Genomic DNA, 14,485 nt, shown 5'->3' on the forward strand with positions numbered 1-14,485 from the left:
CCCGTCCCTCAGGCATGTCAAGGGTGGCAGAGGAATACAGGTGGGTTGGAGGACGGATGGCAGAGGGATGCAGGTGGGCTGGAGAAGGGATGTGGGCAGGATGGAGCAGGGATGCAGGCAGGAGCAGGGAAGCCGGCAGGAGCAGGGAAGCCGGCAGGGGCCGAGATACAGGCAGGAGCAGGTATGCAGGCAGGAGCAGGGATGCAGGCGGGAGCCGGGATGCCGGCAGGAGCCGGGATGCAGGCGGGAGCCGGGATGCAGGCGGGAGCAGGGAAGTCGGCAGGAGCAGGGATGCAGGCAGGATGGAGCTGGGATGCCGGCAGGAGCCGGGATGCAGGCAGGAGTCGGGATGCAGGCAGGAGTTGGGATGCAGGCAGGAGCAGGGAAGCCGGCAGGAGCAGGGAAGCCGGCAGGAGCCGGGATGCAGGCAGGCGCAGGGGTGCAGGCAGGAGCAGGGAAGCCGGCGGGAGCCGGGATGCAGGCAGGAGCCGGGATGCCGGCAGGAGCATGCAGCCTGGGGGCGGGCAGCGGGCGGGCGGGAGGCGGGGAGCGGGCAGGATGCAGTCACGGCGGGGGCGGGCCGGGATGACTCAGCCGTCGGGCGCTGCCCCTTCCGCGGCCGCATAGGAACCGCGGGGCTGGCCGGGCTGTGCGGGGCGGTGAGTCCCGGCGCGGGGGCGGGCCGGGTCGGGGCCATAAGGAGCGCAGCGGGGCGCGGGTGCGGGCGCTGCAGCGGGGGCAGGTAAGGGGGTGTCGGGGCGATGCTGCGGTGCTCGGCCCGGCTTGGGGCAGGGGGACACGCGTAGGGGGGTGCGGATGGGGATGTGGAGCAGTGGCGCTTTTAGGGAGCTCCGCACCCGCTTGGGACCCCAGCCCTGCGCCCGCGGGGTGCGGCGGAACACGCCGCAGAAACGTCTCCCACGGTTTCCAGCTGCATTTTGGGGTATTTTTTTGGCAGCGGTGGGTCTAGGAGGGATGCTCTGCAGCTCAGCTGCGGGCGAGGTTTGTTGCGGGGGAGATGCCATTAACCCTTAGTGCGCCTGAGAAACAGCAAGTCTTCCTGTAAGCGGCGGGGGAGCAGAGCGGAAACCTTGTTTTCATAATGAAGACTGGAAAAAAAATATCCCCAGCCCTGCTCGTCAGCTGACGCCAAGGAGGTCAGTTTGGCACTGAAGTGTTTCTGGGAATATCCCGTCACGTGTGGCCAAGCTGGGGTCTGGCACCAGGACCATGGCTTGGAGGTGGCGATGGATAAAAGCTGCCTCACATCTGTCTGATGCGCAATGTATCAGTTGTCCATATATCTCGTTCTCAGGGTTTTTCTGCAGGCGTGATACAGTAAAGATCGTTTGCTTCTCGTATTTACCTCCAGGTTGGAAGGCTGAGGGCGAGGAGTTTCAGTGGCGCAGGGTGTCTGCGGCAGCAGCTGGGGGCTTGTGCAAGACTCTGGTTTGTGGATTGGTCTGTAAGAGGAAAAGAGAAATAATCACAATTAAAAAAATCAGTGCAGTTTGCACTTTCTGTGAATGCAAGCTGCAGAGGGGAGCACTGCAACTTGCCTCAAAATGCATTTATTTTGCTAGATATCTGACTTGTGATAATGTAAAGGAAGTGGGGAAGAGTGGCTTGTGCTTTTTTCTTTTTTTCTTAATAAGACAAAAAAAATGTCAAGCTTGGATAACGCAGTAATGGCTGTAATGGAGTCACCAGGCCATGAGTTTGGTGGATAACGCAGTAGTAGCCATAGTGAAGTCACCAGGCCATGAGTTTGGTGCATGCCGGTGGGGCCACCAAGCTACTAGCCTTGGTGGCACAGCAAGCTAAGCTGGATGGCTTTGCTTTATTGTGGCTTAGAGTCACACACAAATATTGGCACCCAGAACAAAGGACAAAGCTCAGCTTGGATGAAGGGCTGTTTGCTGGAGGAGGACACATGACTTGGGCTTTGCTGGGTACTTCTCACCCTGAGGGGTGGGGGTGTCGTAGCTATGAGGCTGAGACAGCTTTTATCTTCACCAGATCCTTGGGAAAGGGTGTGTACGTGCTTCTGTCTGTGCCTGGAGGGGTTTGGCCCAGACAACGAAGGTGCTTCAGGGCTGTGGCTTATCTCCTGGCCTGACCTGCCTAAGCGGAGTCATGTGAGCTGGGCTTTGCATAGCCAGGTTTGGGGTTCTTTGATTTTTTTTTTATTTTTTTGATGCAGAGAACTGGCCGGAAAAATAGGAGTTGTAGGCTTTGATTTCTAAGTAACAAGAAGACCTTCACCGCAAGTCACTGCAGAGGGGTTTGTTGTATTATATCTGCGCATCTCCCTCGGCCGCTGCGAGGAGGCTGCGTGGTCCTGCTCATTCTCACCGTAATGCGGTCCAAACAGTTTTCCTTGGGAAAACAGCCAGGAAACCGCCTCTGGCACCAAGATCTCCTGGTCAGGAGGGATGGAGGAGGCACCTGGGTGATGTCACCTCCATCCCTGCAGAGGGACCGCAGGGACTGCGGGTGGGTGGTGCAGCATCTCTTCGGATTCTCTCCTCCCTTGCACGCTGCAGCTGCTCCGAGCAGCTCATCTTGAAGAGCCTTCGGCCTTAGTGCTTCCTCCTTGCTCAGCTGGGAGTGTGTGTGTGGGGGAAGTGGGGGGGGTCAAGGGCTGCACTCAGGTGGCCCGAATTTCCTCTTTTTAGCAACCAGCTGTCTGAATTGTGGCAGTCCCGCCCAGGGTTAGGCGTGCTGGCGAGTCAGTTTTTGTTCATCCTTCAAAAATCACTTTACTGGATACTTTGGATCCCAAAGCAGGGGGCAGGGGACTTGTCCACAGCTCAGAAGGAGGTGCAGCAGCTTGGGGGGGGATTTATTTGCAAGCCCCAAACAACTTCCTGCCATCTGGAGAGTTTGCCAGGGTGAAGCTGCTGTGTCTTAAGTCCAACAGCTGAGTTTTGCTTCTTGCTTTCAAGCTAACAGGCTGTGATGGGACATGACCTGTGCAGACAGCCTGTGCCAGGGTTATCCTAAAGCTACAAGGCACCTCCAGGGACATGGAGGATGCAAAGGGATCTGCTGGGGTTGCTGGAGAAGCCCCTCTGGCCTGTTCACCCTGCAGAAAGAAGAGCAGATATCTGCCAGGTGCAGCAGCTGCTGTGCAAGTTCAGTTTTTGGTGCTGCTCTTTTGGTGTTTAAAACATCTGTGTGTGCAGAGGAGATAGCGGCCGTGGGGGAAGCATGGGTGCGATAACGCTGCTATGGGAAGCGTCTTTCTGCTGGTATCTGTGGGGAAAAGGGGGTGATGTTGGGAACCGGCAACTCTTTCTGACTCCCTGCGTTGCCACTGGGGTCGATGTGCCTGTGGCTGCACGTGACTCCCTGTCCGCTGAAATTCACCCTGCGAGTCCCGTGCCTGTGCTTTCTAAATATAGGTTTGCTGTACACAGGGCACTTGTGAAAGCTGGGGGAGGAAGAAATGACATGAGATCAAGGGTTTCCCCTTCCTTCTCCACCCAGGTCATGGGATACTTTGTGCCAGCTGGTTGAGAATATCATCCCCCAAATTCACACCCAGGGGAGACTTCATAGAACAGTTTGGGTTGGAAGGGATCTTCAAAGCTCATCCAGCAGCACCCGTGCCATGAGCAGGAACATCTTCACCAGCTCAGGTTGCTCAGAGCCCCGTCCAGCCTGGCCTGGGATGTCTCCAGGGATGGTTCATCCACCACCTCTCTGGCCAACCTGGGACAGGCTCTCACCACCCTCATAAACAATTTCTTCCTCATGTCTGGCCTGAACCTCCCCTCCTTCACTTTAAACCCATCACCCCTGTCCTATTGCAACAGGCCCTGCTAAAATATCTGTCTCTATGAGATAAAGGATTTCCCCTTCATTCTCCACCCAGATCTTGGGATAATCTGTGCCCCCCAAAACCCCGTGCCTGTAGGAGACTTGGCGAGATGCTCTTTGCTGCAAACAGGAGCCAGTTGGTCGTTGTTTGGGTGACCACGTCACGGGGCAGATGCAGCGCGGCAGAGCTTAAAAGACAAGCGCCTGTCGGAATGGAAACTGCCTGGTATCTCTTTTCATTTTGGTGTTGGGTTGCCTGGAGCTCTCAGGCTGCAGCCGGTGTGGTCGGGTAACCTGAGGATGGGAGATGTCCCGTGTCCGTCCCAGCCAGAGCGCGGTGCAAGCAGCCGTGTCCGTGTGGGAGGCTTTGCGGGGCGGTTTTAGCCTGTCAGCAAGTATACAAGCATCCTGCTGAAAACAAAAGTGTGTCAGGCAGCTTCTGGCCTCAAAACTGCCTCCTTTCTGTGCTACAGAAAATATAAAGCAGACTGCAGGAAGCACAGAGGTTTTTGGGGTTGTTATTTTGGTTTTGTGTTTGTGATTTTTTTGTTTTTTAAGATTTTTAATAAGCTTAGGTCTGTCACCTTCCTGTGGCCATGTGGAAAGTGAAAAATCACACTAGACTTAGAGATGTATATTTGTGTCTGTGGGTATAACCACTTTCCTGCTGGGTAAGCAGCAGACTGTGGTGGGGACACCAGCAATGCCAGCGAGTCCCTTGTCTAGGGGGAAACCGCTAAGCGAGCAAATACACATGAAATACCTTCAAAGAGGTGAGATTTGAGGGTAGGAGGATCCACATGCTGCTGCAACTCAACTGGCAGTTGTGCTGAGCGTTGTGTTAAAAGCCTGGAGGGTGGGAAGAAAAATAAACGGTGGAAGGAAGAGCAGGAAAGGAAAAAACAAATACAGTTAGTTAGCTGCAGCCGCCTGGGCTTGTCGCTGGCAGAAAGTAGGACACTCCTGCTGGGTTTTCTTCTCTGGAAAGGCTAAACTTGGCTGTGAGTGGGTGGAAGCAGCCTGCATGGGAATCTGCGCATCTCCCCATCCCCTGCTCAGCAAGTTCTGCTGCCGCCGGGCTGGAGAGCTGCTGGCAGGAGCTGTGTGTCCAGTCCTTTGGGTGTATTTGTCCAGAAGGGTTTAAGCCCAGGCTTGCAAAGGTGATTACACGTTCAGCTTGCTGAGATGAGTAGGAATTAAAGCTTAAATATCTCTGCTGTTCAGGCTGCTGTGGAGTATTTGTGGTCTTGGGTCATTCACCAGGCTTGGTGCTCATCGGGTTGGATGGAAGGGGAACTAGGAGGTTTTGGAGGAGGAGGAGGATGGATTGATGTGTTTGCAGAGGTTATACAATCATAGAATAGTTTGGGTTGAAGGGACCTTCAAAGCTCATCTAGTGCCACCCTCCCATGAGCAGGGACATCTCCACCAGCTCAGGTTGCTCAGAGCCCCATCCAGCCTGGCCTGGGATGTCTCCAGGGATGGTTCATCCACCACCTCTCTGCCCAACCTGGGACAGGCTCTCACCACCCTCAGTGTAAACAATTTCTTTTTCATGTCTGGCCTGAATCTCCCCTCCTTTACTTTAAGACTATCACCCCTTGTTATATTGCAACAGGCCCTGCTCAAAAGTCTGTCCCCATTTTTCTTCTCAGCCCCTTTTAAGTACAGAAAGGCCGCACTAAGGTCTCCCCAGAGCTTCTCTTCTCCAGCTGAACACCCCAGCTCTCTCAGCCTGTCCTCCAGCAGAGCTGTTCCAGCCTCGGATCATTTCTGGGGCTCCTCTTGTCCTTCTCCAGCAGGTCCATGTGTGTCCTGTGCTGAAAAGGCTGAGCAGCCCGTGGTCCATCTGCACATCCGAGTCAGGCGTGGGGATGCTCGTGTCGGGGATTAAACTGCAGCTGGGCAATTTAAAATGAATTAGGTTAAAGGAGGCAGGAGAACAGAGAAGCGCCCGAGCCGTGGAGCATCTTTGGGCAGGGTGATGCTCTCTGATCCTCTCTTGCCGTGCTCCTGGGTTTCCCCTGCATCTCTGTTCCTTAAATTGAGATTTTTCTGGTGCCCTGCACCAAGGGCTGGGGCTTCACAGCCTCTCTCATGAAAAGCCCTTTGTGGGAAGGCAGCTCCGATGTGCACAGACCCCCTCTGCATGGGCAGGAGTTCCCTGCTTCAGGGTTGTGACCCCAATCAGGGGCCCCATGGCAATGGGCTGGCCAAAATGATGCTGTAAAGCCCCAAAAATGTGATTTGGAGTGATGTCTTCAAAGGGAAGAGCACTGCACCAGGGCAGACACAAGCAAGTTCTGCCTGCAGTTTGCCATGGTGGGGGAGTCACCTATTCCTTCTCCTGGTCCTTATTCTCCAGCGTTGTGGAAGTAAACACTGCTTTTAATACCCTCCAAATCCCTTGGATCTGCTTCAAAAGATATTTTCCTGCTGCTACTAATCCTTAAGTGGTTGACAAACAGGGTTGCTTTGTCTGGTTTCTTCCAAGGAGGGGGGATTATTAGTCGGCTCCTGTGTCTCTCCTGACCTTTGGGGTAAATCGGGATCAGGAGGGACTTCACGCAGCCACGTGTTATATCCTCCTACGTGTTGCTGTGACATTCCTCCTGCCAAGCCCTCGTGCCTTGGGAAGGTTTCCAATGATGCCCAAATCTGGCTGCAGGTGGAGCATCCTGTTTTGTCGCCAAGATGTGGCCGTCCGTGTCCATCCTGTGTGTCCTGGTGGCCTTCGCCAATGCTCGCAGCGTTCCTTACTACCGTCCTCTCTCCAGTGACTTGGTCAACCACATAAACAAGCTCAACACCACCTGGAAGGTAAGTACCAGGTTGCTTTTGTTTTGGGTTTTTTGATGCACTGCTTGAGAGTCTCTTTGCGGGATTTAATAGCTGAGCTTTGGGAGTTGCATCACTGTGGTTGCATCCAACCAGCCTTGGTCCCAGTTGACTTTTCCAATGAGTTGATGCCATCAGGGATTCTTGTGGTGACAGTAACTGTGCAGCTTCTCCTTGGAGGAGAACACTGATGAATTTATAGACTAGGAGCAATGCTGAGACTTTGTGGGAGTCTGGAAACAAGCAGCAAGTGTCCAGCTGCATTGGTGACCTGGCCAAAACCTCCTTGGTGAGGCTGCTGCAGCCAAAGCCTAGAGTTGGACCTTAGCTTACTGGTCATCAAGTACTGATCCTGGAAGGAGCTGTGTTGCTCTGTGTCCACATGCACTTTGGCTCGTGGCCCATGGATTTTAAAACAAGTATCAGACCCCGGGTGGGTTTGATGGAGATCTGGAGCACTATGCTGGTCCCAGCAATGTACTTGGTGACTGTGGAGAGTCACGTCCCATTGCTCTGTGTCTCTTCCCAGGCAGGGCACAACTTCTACAACACCGACATGAGCTATGTGAAGCAGCTCTGTGGCACCTTCTTGGGTGGACCCAAGCTCCCGGAAAGGTGAGAAGATGATGAAAGCCCTGTAAAAACTTGTGTGGATGCTCCTGGTGTGTCTGGGGTGCATGAGGGTCTCCCCCGGCAGGCTGTGAGTTGGGGTTCCCCTGGGTGCAGCTTGCTGGACATCTTGCTTGGAGTTAAGCACAGGATCATGCATGGCTGGAACATCCATCCCCTGTCCCGCCAGATATTTGACCAGTTGTGTAATTTGTACTCCTTGGAACTGAAAAACACTGAGGAACTGCTGACCTGGTCTGAGGCCTTCAGAAGTATTTGTTCTCCTTCAGTAAGCAAACAGCAAGAGCTCTTGTCCTCCAGGTCACCTTCAGTGGAGGTTGGAGAGACCCGTGCACCCAGTCCTGTTGTCACACTGCTGTTTCTATAACAGGACTTCCCTCTTCTTGCTTGCAGGGTAGATTTTGCTGGAGATATGGAGCTGCCTGATAGCTTTGACTCACGGACACAGTGGCCCAACTGTCCTACCATCAGTGAGATAAGAGACCAGGGCTCTTGTGGCTCTTGCTGGGTAAGAGCATGGGTGGTTTAAGATTGTGTCAATACAGAGTTTACTGGCCAAAATAACTGCTGTTGAGTTCGATACTGAATTGCATAAATGGGGGGGACATGGGGGATCCTGTGGTGTCAGAGTTTCTTGGTGGGCTTCTCCTAGCCAGGCTCATGCTTGCTGCACTCATTGCCAAAGGTTCATAGAACGGTTTGAGTTGGAAAGGACCTTCAAAGCTCATCTAGTCCAACCCCCTGCCATGAGCAGGTTGCCCGGTTTCTCTCTCCTCACCAGCTTTAATGGTCTTCCCTTGGAATTTGGGGGTTGTCTGCAGGCTTTCGGTGCCGTAGAAGCGATTTCGGACAGAATCTGCGTTCACACGAACGCCAAGGTGAGCGTGGAGGTCTCGGCAGAGGACTTGCTGTCGTGCTGCGGCTTCGAGTGCGGGATGGGGTGAGCTGCTCTTGCTTCTTGTACACTTAAAAGGGGAGTGGGAGGTATGGGGACAGAACCCAAAGATGCTGAACATTTCAGCCCTGGTTTCCTAGTCTCTTTAGGTGCTTTGTGCTGTAGATGCTGGAGTTAGCTGGGAACATAAAGGTGACTGCATGGACTGAACGTCCCTCGGGGTCACATCCTGCTGCCAGCAGGAGCTGGATGATGATGGATGGTGGAGGGAGAGCAAGCATGTAGTGATGCTTTTCTCTATAGAGTTGACAGCAACCTAAGCCAAAGGAAGGATCTTTTAATAGCCCCAAAGCCTTGGTTTTCAGGCACAAGTTGTTTTTTTTGCCTGTGGCTTTTGCAGTTGTTGAGAGCAGGGTGCGGGGTTGAGTCACCAAGTTGTGTGACTTTTGCTGCTACTGCTGACAGGGGCTGACCAGAGACCTGGTAAGGAGGCACTACTGCTTTGGGATGAAGGCATGGACGCTTTTAGATCCTTCTTGCCCTGAGGCTTTGGTGTTTTGAGGCCTATAAATCCTGGGGAAGACAGGGACAGACTTATAAAGTTTCAACCTGCTGAAAGCTTCACTTCAGCCATCCTCAGCTGGCTTCATGTCCCTCACATCCCCCAAAAGGGGATGGCTCTGGACAGGCTGGAACTGGTGCCTCTTCTTCCAGGTGCAATGGTGGTTACCCCTCCGGCGCGTGGAGGTACTGGACAGAGAAGGGGCTCGTGTCTGGAGGACTCTACGATTCCCATGTGGGTAAGTCCCTTGTGAAAGCAAAGAGGAGCATCTCTGCTCAGTTACAGGTCCGTGTCCTTCAGGGTGCTTCTTTCTGGTCTGCATCCTTGTGGCTGCTCCCTCCTTTGGGGCTGGGCTCATAGAATCATAGTATAATTTGGGCTGCAGGGGACCTTCAGGCTCACCCAGTGCCACCCCTGCCATGAGCAGGGACATCTTCACCAGCTCAGGTTGCTCAGAGCCCCGTCCAGCCTGGCCTGGGATGTCTCCAGGGATGGTTCAGCCACCACCTCTCTGCCCAACCTGGGACAGGCTCTCACCACCCTCAGTGTAATAAAATTTCTTATTCATGTCTGGCCTGAATCTCCCTCCTTTAGTTTAAAACCTTCACCCCTTGTCCTGTTGCAACAAACCCTGGTCAAAAATCTGTCCCCATCTTTCTTATTGGCCCCTTTTAAGTCTGGAAAGGCTGCAATAAGGTTTCCCCGGAGCTTCTCTTCTCCAGCTGAACGCCCCAGCTCTCAGTGTGTCCTCCCAGCAGAGCTGTTCCAGCCCTCTGATAATTTCAGACACCTCTGCTATCCCAGCTGGCTGCTCTTGTTCCCATGGCACCTGGTCACCCCTTTGGGACAAAGGTCCCTGAGCAGCACCTAGTGGCAGGAGACACGTCCAGGAAGGGAGCAGAGTGTCCAGACTTAACCATTCAAGGTTTCTGCTTAAAATCATAGAATAGTTTGGGTTGGAAGGGACATTCAGAGCTCACCCAGTGCCACCCCTGCCATGAGCAGGGACATTTTCACCAGCTCAGGTTGCTCAGAACCCTGTCCAGCCTGGCCTGGGATGTCTCCAGGGATGGTTCAGCCACCACCTCTCTGCCCAACCTGGGACAGGCTCTCACCACCCTCAGTGTAATCAAATTTCTTATTCATGTCTGGCCTGAATGAATCATGCTATGGATTTTTTTTGTTGTTGCTGGTTTTGGACCAGTTCATTACACTTTGGATGAAGGCAGGAGTCTTCCTGATGTTGCCCACTCAAAAAGCAACTTCCAGACTGGAAACCTCTGCTTCTTCCCAGCATGGTCATGAGCTGGTTCACGTTTCCATCTTTTCCATCACCTTGTCAAGAGGGAGGTGGTGGGAAGCAGGTCCAGAGGGGAAGCACATTGCTGATGCAGGGATTGCTCATCTGGCAGACCTACTCTTGCTTGCACCCCACTGATCTGTGGGGCTTTGGGGTCGGAAAGGTCATACCCTTTCTTGGGGTATCTGATGCCTTCTCCAGAGTGGCTGTTGGGGTCAGGGGTGTTTGGGGACAGCCACTTCATGCCACTTCTGTCCTTGACAGGCTGCCGTCCCTACTCCATCCCACCCTGTGAGCACCATGTCAACGGCTCCCGGCCACCCTGCACTGGGGAGATGGGAGAAACCCCTCGGTGCAGCCGCCACTGCGAACCCGGCTACTCGCCCTCGTACAAGGAGGACAAGCACTACGGTAAGGGAGGTGGCCTCCAGCACTGCTCAGGAGCTGCTCCTGGTGGCAGCTCAGTGGGGTTGGCAGGGGTTGGCCTCTTCCAAAGCTGTTTTATGGTGATTATGGTCCATTTTCTCTGGGTGGGTGGTCCTGGAGCAAACATAAGCCTGGCAGACGCTCAGTATTTGCTGAGACTCAATTGAGATGGGAGAACTGATTTGAGTCATAGAAACATTTTGGTTGGAAAGACCTTGGAGATCATTGAGTCCAACCATTAACCTCACACTGCCAAGTCCACCACTAAATCACGTCCCTAAGAACCTCATCTATGCATCTTGTAACCGTCTCCAGGGATGGTGGCTCCACCACTGCCCTGGGCACCACTAACCCATGTCCCTAAGAACCTCATCTACGCATCTTGTAACCATCTCCAGGGATGGTGGCTCCACCACTGCCCTGCGCAGCCTGTTCCAATGCCCAACACCTGCCTGGGTTGAAGAGCATGGTGCTGAGTCCTGGGGGATTCTGGTGTCAAAGCCATCTTCTTCCCACTCCTTGGTGGTAGCCAGACCTATACATGTAGGCTAGTCTGGCTGCTTCTTGGAGACTTGTCTTAGCCTGGAGTAATTTGGTTTGGTTTGGAATTGAGGAAGTATAAGGGGAAAACTTCCTGCTGAAGCTGCCTGGTAATAGGTTTTTGGGTACAGAATAAACCACTTCAGTTAAATAGGAGAGGAATGGTTAGAGCCCACTTGCCCTGCCTGGTGGTGCAGTTGCCTCTGAACAGCTGGGTTTGAATTTAACCTTTAAGTGGAGAAGCCTTCTTGCATGGGCAGGCCAAGCAGGTGCTGTCCAGCTGTCCCAAGACCTCTGTGGCCTGACAATGCTGTACTAATGGTGTGAGTTGTTTTCCTCCCTAGGCATCACATCCTACGGTGTCCCTCGCAGCGAGAAGGAAATCATGGCTGAGATCTACAAGAACGGCCCAGTGGAAGGAGCCTTTATTGTCTATGAGGACTTTCTGATGTACAAGTCTGGTGAGCATCAGCATGAAGGGTGCAGGGAGTCCTGTTTATACTTCATCCATAGGGTCTCTCTTGCATGGCCCTTGTCGCTCTACTCAAGTTTCAAAGGACATCTCATGTTCACACTTAAGTATCTGGTGTTAGAAGAACATGGGCAGATGCCATCTCCAGTATCTAACGGTTTATAACAAGCGGAACAGGTGCTTGGGACCAGAAATGCAGCTGAGAACAACAGCTAGGATTTTAGGTAAAATCCTGGCAGATGGTTCTCCTGGTGTGGCCCCAGTTCCTTGTTCTGAACTGCTCTTTGAATGTGCCACCTTTGGGACCTTTGCTGGGTGTGCTGGGTGCTGTGCTGACACTTAGAATCACAGAATAGTTTGGGTTGGAAGAGACATTCACAGCTCTCCCAGTGGCACCCCTGCCATGAGCAGGGACATCTTCACCAGCTCAGGTTGCTCAGAGCCCCGTCCAGCCTGGCCTGGGATGTCTCCAGGGATGGTTCATCCACCACCTCTCTGCCCAACCGGGGACAGACTCTCACCACCCTCATTTGAAACAATTTCTTCCTCATGTCTGGCCTGAATCTCTTTTAGTTTAAAACAATCACCCCTTGTCCTATCACAACAGGCCCTGCTAAAACTTTGTCCCCATCTTTCTTATTGGCCTGTCTTAGGTACTTAGCATCAGCCTTTCTTCCACTAAGCTTCAGGTTTGTGTTTAACCAAAACCACCATCTCAGGTGGCCTCTGGGCTTTGCTATCGCTTATCTCCCAAGCTGCCCATGGTCTGAAGCAGGGGGAGATGTGGTGCCCGTTGCGGTGTTGCCATGTTGCGGTGTTGCCATGCAGGTGTCTACCAGCACGTGACCGGCGAGCAAGTTGGTGGCCACGCGATCCGGCTCCTGGGCTGGGGGGTGGACAACGGCACTCCGTACTGGCTGGCGGCCAACTCCTGGAACACCGACTGGGGGGACAACGGTGAGGAACCCCGAGACGCTGCTCCCCTTCCCTCTTCTTCGTGGGGTGGCAGGGAGGTTGACTTTTTGCCCTTGATGTTCTTCCAGGCTTTTTCAAAATCCTCCGAGGAGAGGACCACTGCGGCATCGAGTCTGAGATCGTGGCTGGCATCCCCAGCACGGAGCAGTACTGGAAGAGGGTGTAACCTTGATCAAACCACAAATAATCCTGAGTCCTCGATGCTTTTAACTGATAGCAGGTTGGGTACAGAAACCCCTCCTTACCTCCCCCCCAAGAGACTATAGTTGAGGTTACTTTGTTAAAGCTTTTTATCTTTTTAATTTTATTTTTAATTGTATGGTGGAGCTGGAGCTGCTTTCTGCAAGCTCCTGGTGGGTCACAGCTATGGGGCTCAAAGGACTGCTGGAGGGCTCACTGGCCTCTTGCACTGTAGTATTTGGTTAGCCATGGTATTTGGGTAGCCCAGACCCCTTCCAGCCCAGTTTGTTACTGGGAAGAAGCAGTAGGTTTGTGCTGGTACCAGGGACTTGATGGGGCAGTGGAGATGGACCCAGGGTGATTTGTGCAGCCCTGGCTGGGTTGGTCACACTGTTAAGGCAGGGGATGTTAGTGTGTGCCTTGAATTGGCTAAACTTAGACCTTTTAATGACAAAATACTGACAAACTTGATACGGGGCTGGCTCTGGCCTGAGCTGCGTTGAGGCCCCTCCTGCCTGCAGCAAGTCCTTTGTGCATTGCTTGCTCTGCTCCATCCTCTCAGCTGCTTTTTAAACCACTTGTTTCTCTGCTGGTTATTAGTTGTTTTTCTTTCTCTGCTGTAGTCTGGGGTAATTGATCCTAGAGAAGGGCCTGGCTGGAACTCCATGAGCCTTTGAGCAGATGTCCTGCAAGCATCTTAGGAGCATGCTGGAAAGAGGAAGCCACTTATCCATAGAATCATGAAATAGTTTGGGTTGGAAGGGACCTTCAAAGCTCATCCAGCCCAACCCCTGCCATGAGCAGGGACATCTTCACCAGCTCAGGTTGCTCAGAGCCCCGTCCAGCCTGGCCTGGGATGTCTCTAAGGATGGGGAGCTTGGTGTGCGCGGCGGGTCGTGCATCCAAAATCAGTGTGGGGCTTTGGGGCTGAATGCTGAGCAGAGATAAGGGATGTTCCCAGTGTCGGCTGCAGGTGCTTGGGGGTATTTTGCTAACTTGCACACTGTTGAAGCTTTTTTCTTCTTTTTTTTTTTTGTAGCCACAGGCATTAAGAAAGAAGAAAAAAACTTTATTTTTATTACGGGGGGAGGTGTAATAGCTGTGTAGGAGGAATCATGTGATTTGCCAACACTAATATAGTGAAAGAACTTTCTTTTTTAATTTTAAAGCACAAAGTATATTGCTGAGCTGAGGCTACAGGCCTGAGCCACGTGAACAAGCTCTCCCTTGCACTGTAAAATAGCCCCTTACCTCTGCTTACTGCCCCCAGTGAGACAGAGCTGTGGTGTATGTGAATGGAACAACTGTGCCAATAAATGATTTCTCCAATGTCTTGTCTCCTGACCCCTGGTTGCTTCTCCTTGACTTCCAACCACCTCAAACTGTTGTCCTGTTGCTCTGGGTGTTGTGGAAGCCAGGTGAGACCCTTCTGTGTTCGTGCAAGGGTGGTCAGTCCCAGCCCTGTGCTCTGGCCATACTGGGGACAGTGGGACTTGTGTTGTTTCCTGGGGCGCCCCAGGGCATTGCCCACTCCTGATGGTGGGGAAGGGGCTTCAACATGGACCAGGGCATCTCTGCACAGAGGGTTTGTGGGGAGGAAGATGCACCAAAGCGCTGGAGAACATCTGCAGCTCAGGCCTGTGCCACCACCCACAGTGCCTGCAGTGCAGGGTCCATTAAAAGTTAACGTACTGACCTTTAGATGTCACTCATCCTGGTTACAATTATTCCTTTGCTTTAATGAGATGCTCCCAGTAGCAGCAAGGAAGCGACTGCATTTTGTCTGAAGGCTTTGTAACTTGTGGCAGGGTGGGGAATTATGAATGTAGAAGAAATGATTTA

The 14,485-nt window shown here is 53.0% G+C and overlaps 1 protein-coding gene across 2 annotated transcripts; it reads left to right on the forward strand.

Moving 5' to 3' along the window:
* Positions 1-566: 566 nt before the first annotated feature.
* Positions 567-13,974, forward strand: CTSB (cathepsin B). Of its 2 annotated transcripts, none has more exons than XM_082049518.1 (10): positions 567-659; positions 6,494-6,645; positions 7,193-7,278; positions 7,687-7,801; positions 8,115-8,233; positions 8,903-8,988; positions 10,315-10,461; positions 11,361-11,477; positions 12,317-12,445; positions 12,532-13,974. In XM_082049518.1, exons 2-10 carry the CDS (start codon positions 6,520-6,522, stop codon positions 12,627-12,629), a joined length of 1,023 nt encoding a protein of 340 aa, XP_081905644.1. In that variant the 5' UTR covers positions 567-659; positions 6,494-6,519; the 3' UTR covers positions 12,630-13,974. The 2 variants fall into 2 exon arrangements, with proteins under 2 accessions (XP_081905644.1, XP_081905645.1); XM_082049519.1 differs by having other exon boundaries at positions 620-742.
* The last annotated feature ends 511 nt before the right edge of the window (positions 13,975-14,485 follow it).

This window comes from Streptopelia decaocto (assembly GCF_964273445.1).
Source record: "Streptopelia decaocto genome assembly, chromosome: 3".
NCBI lineage: Eukaryota > Metazoa > Chordata > Aves > Columbiformes > Columbidae > Streptopelia > Streptopelia decaocto.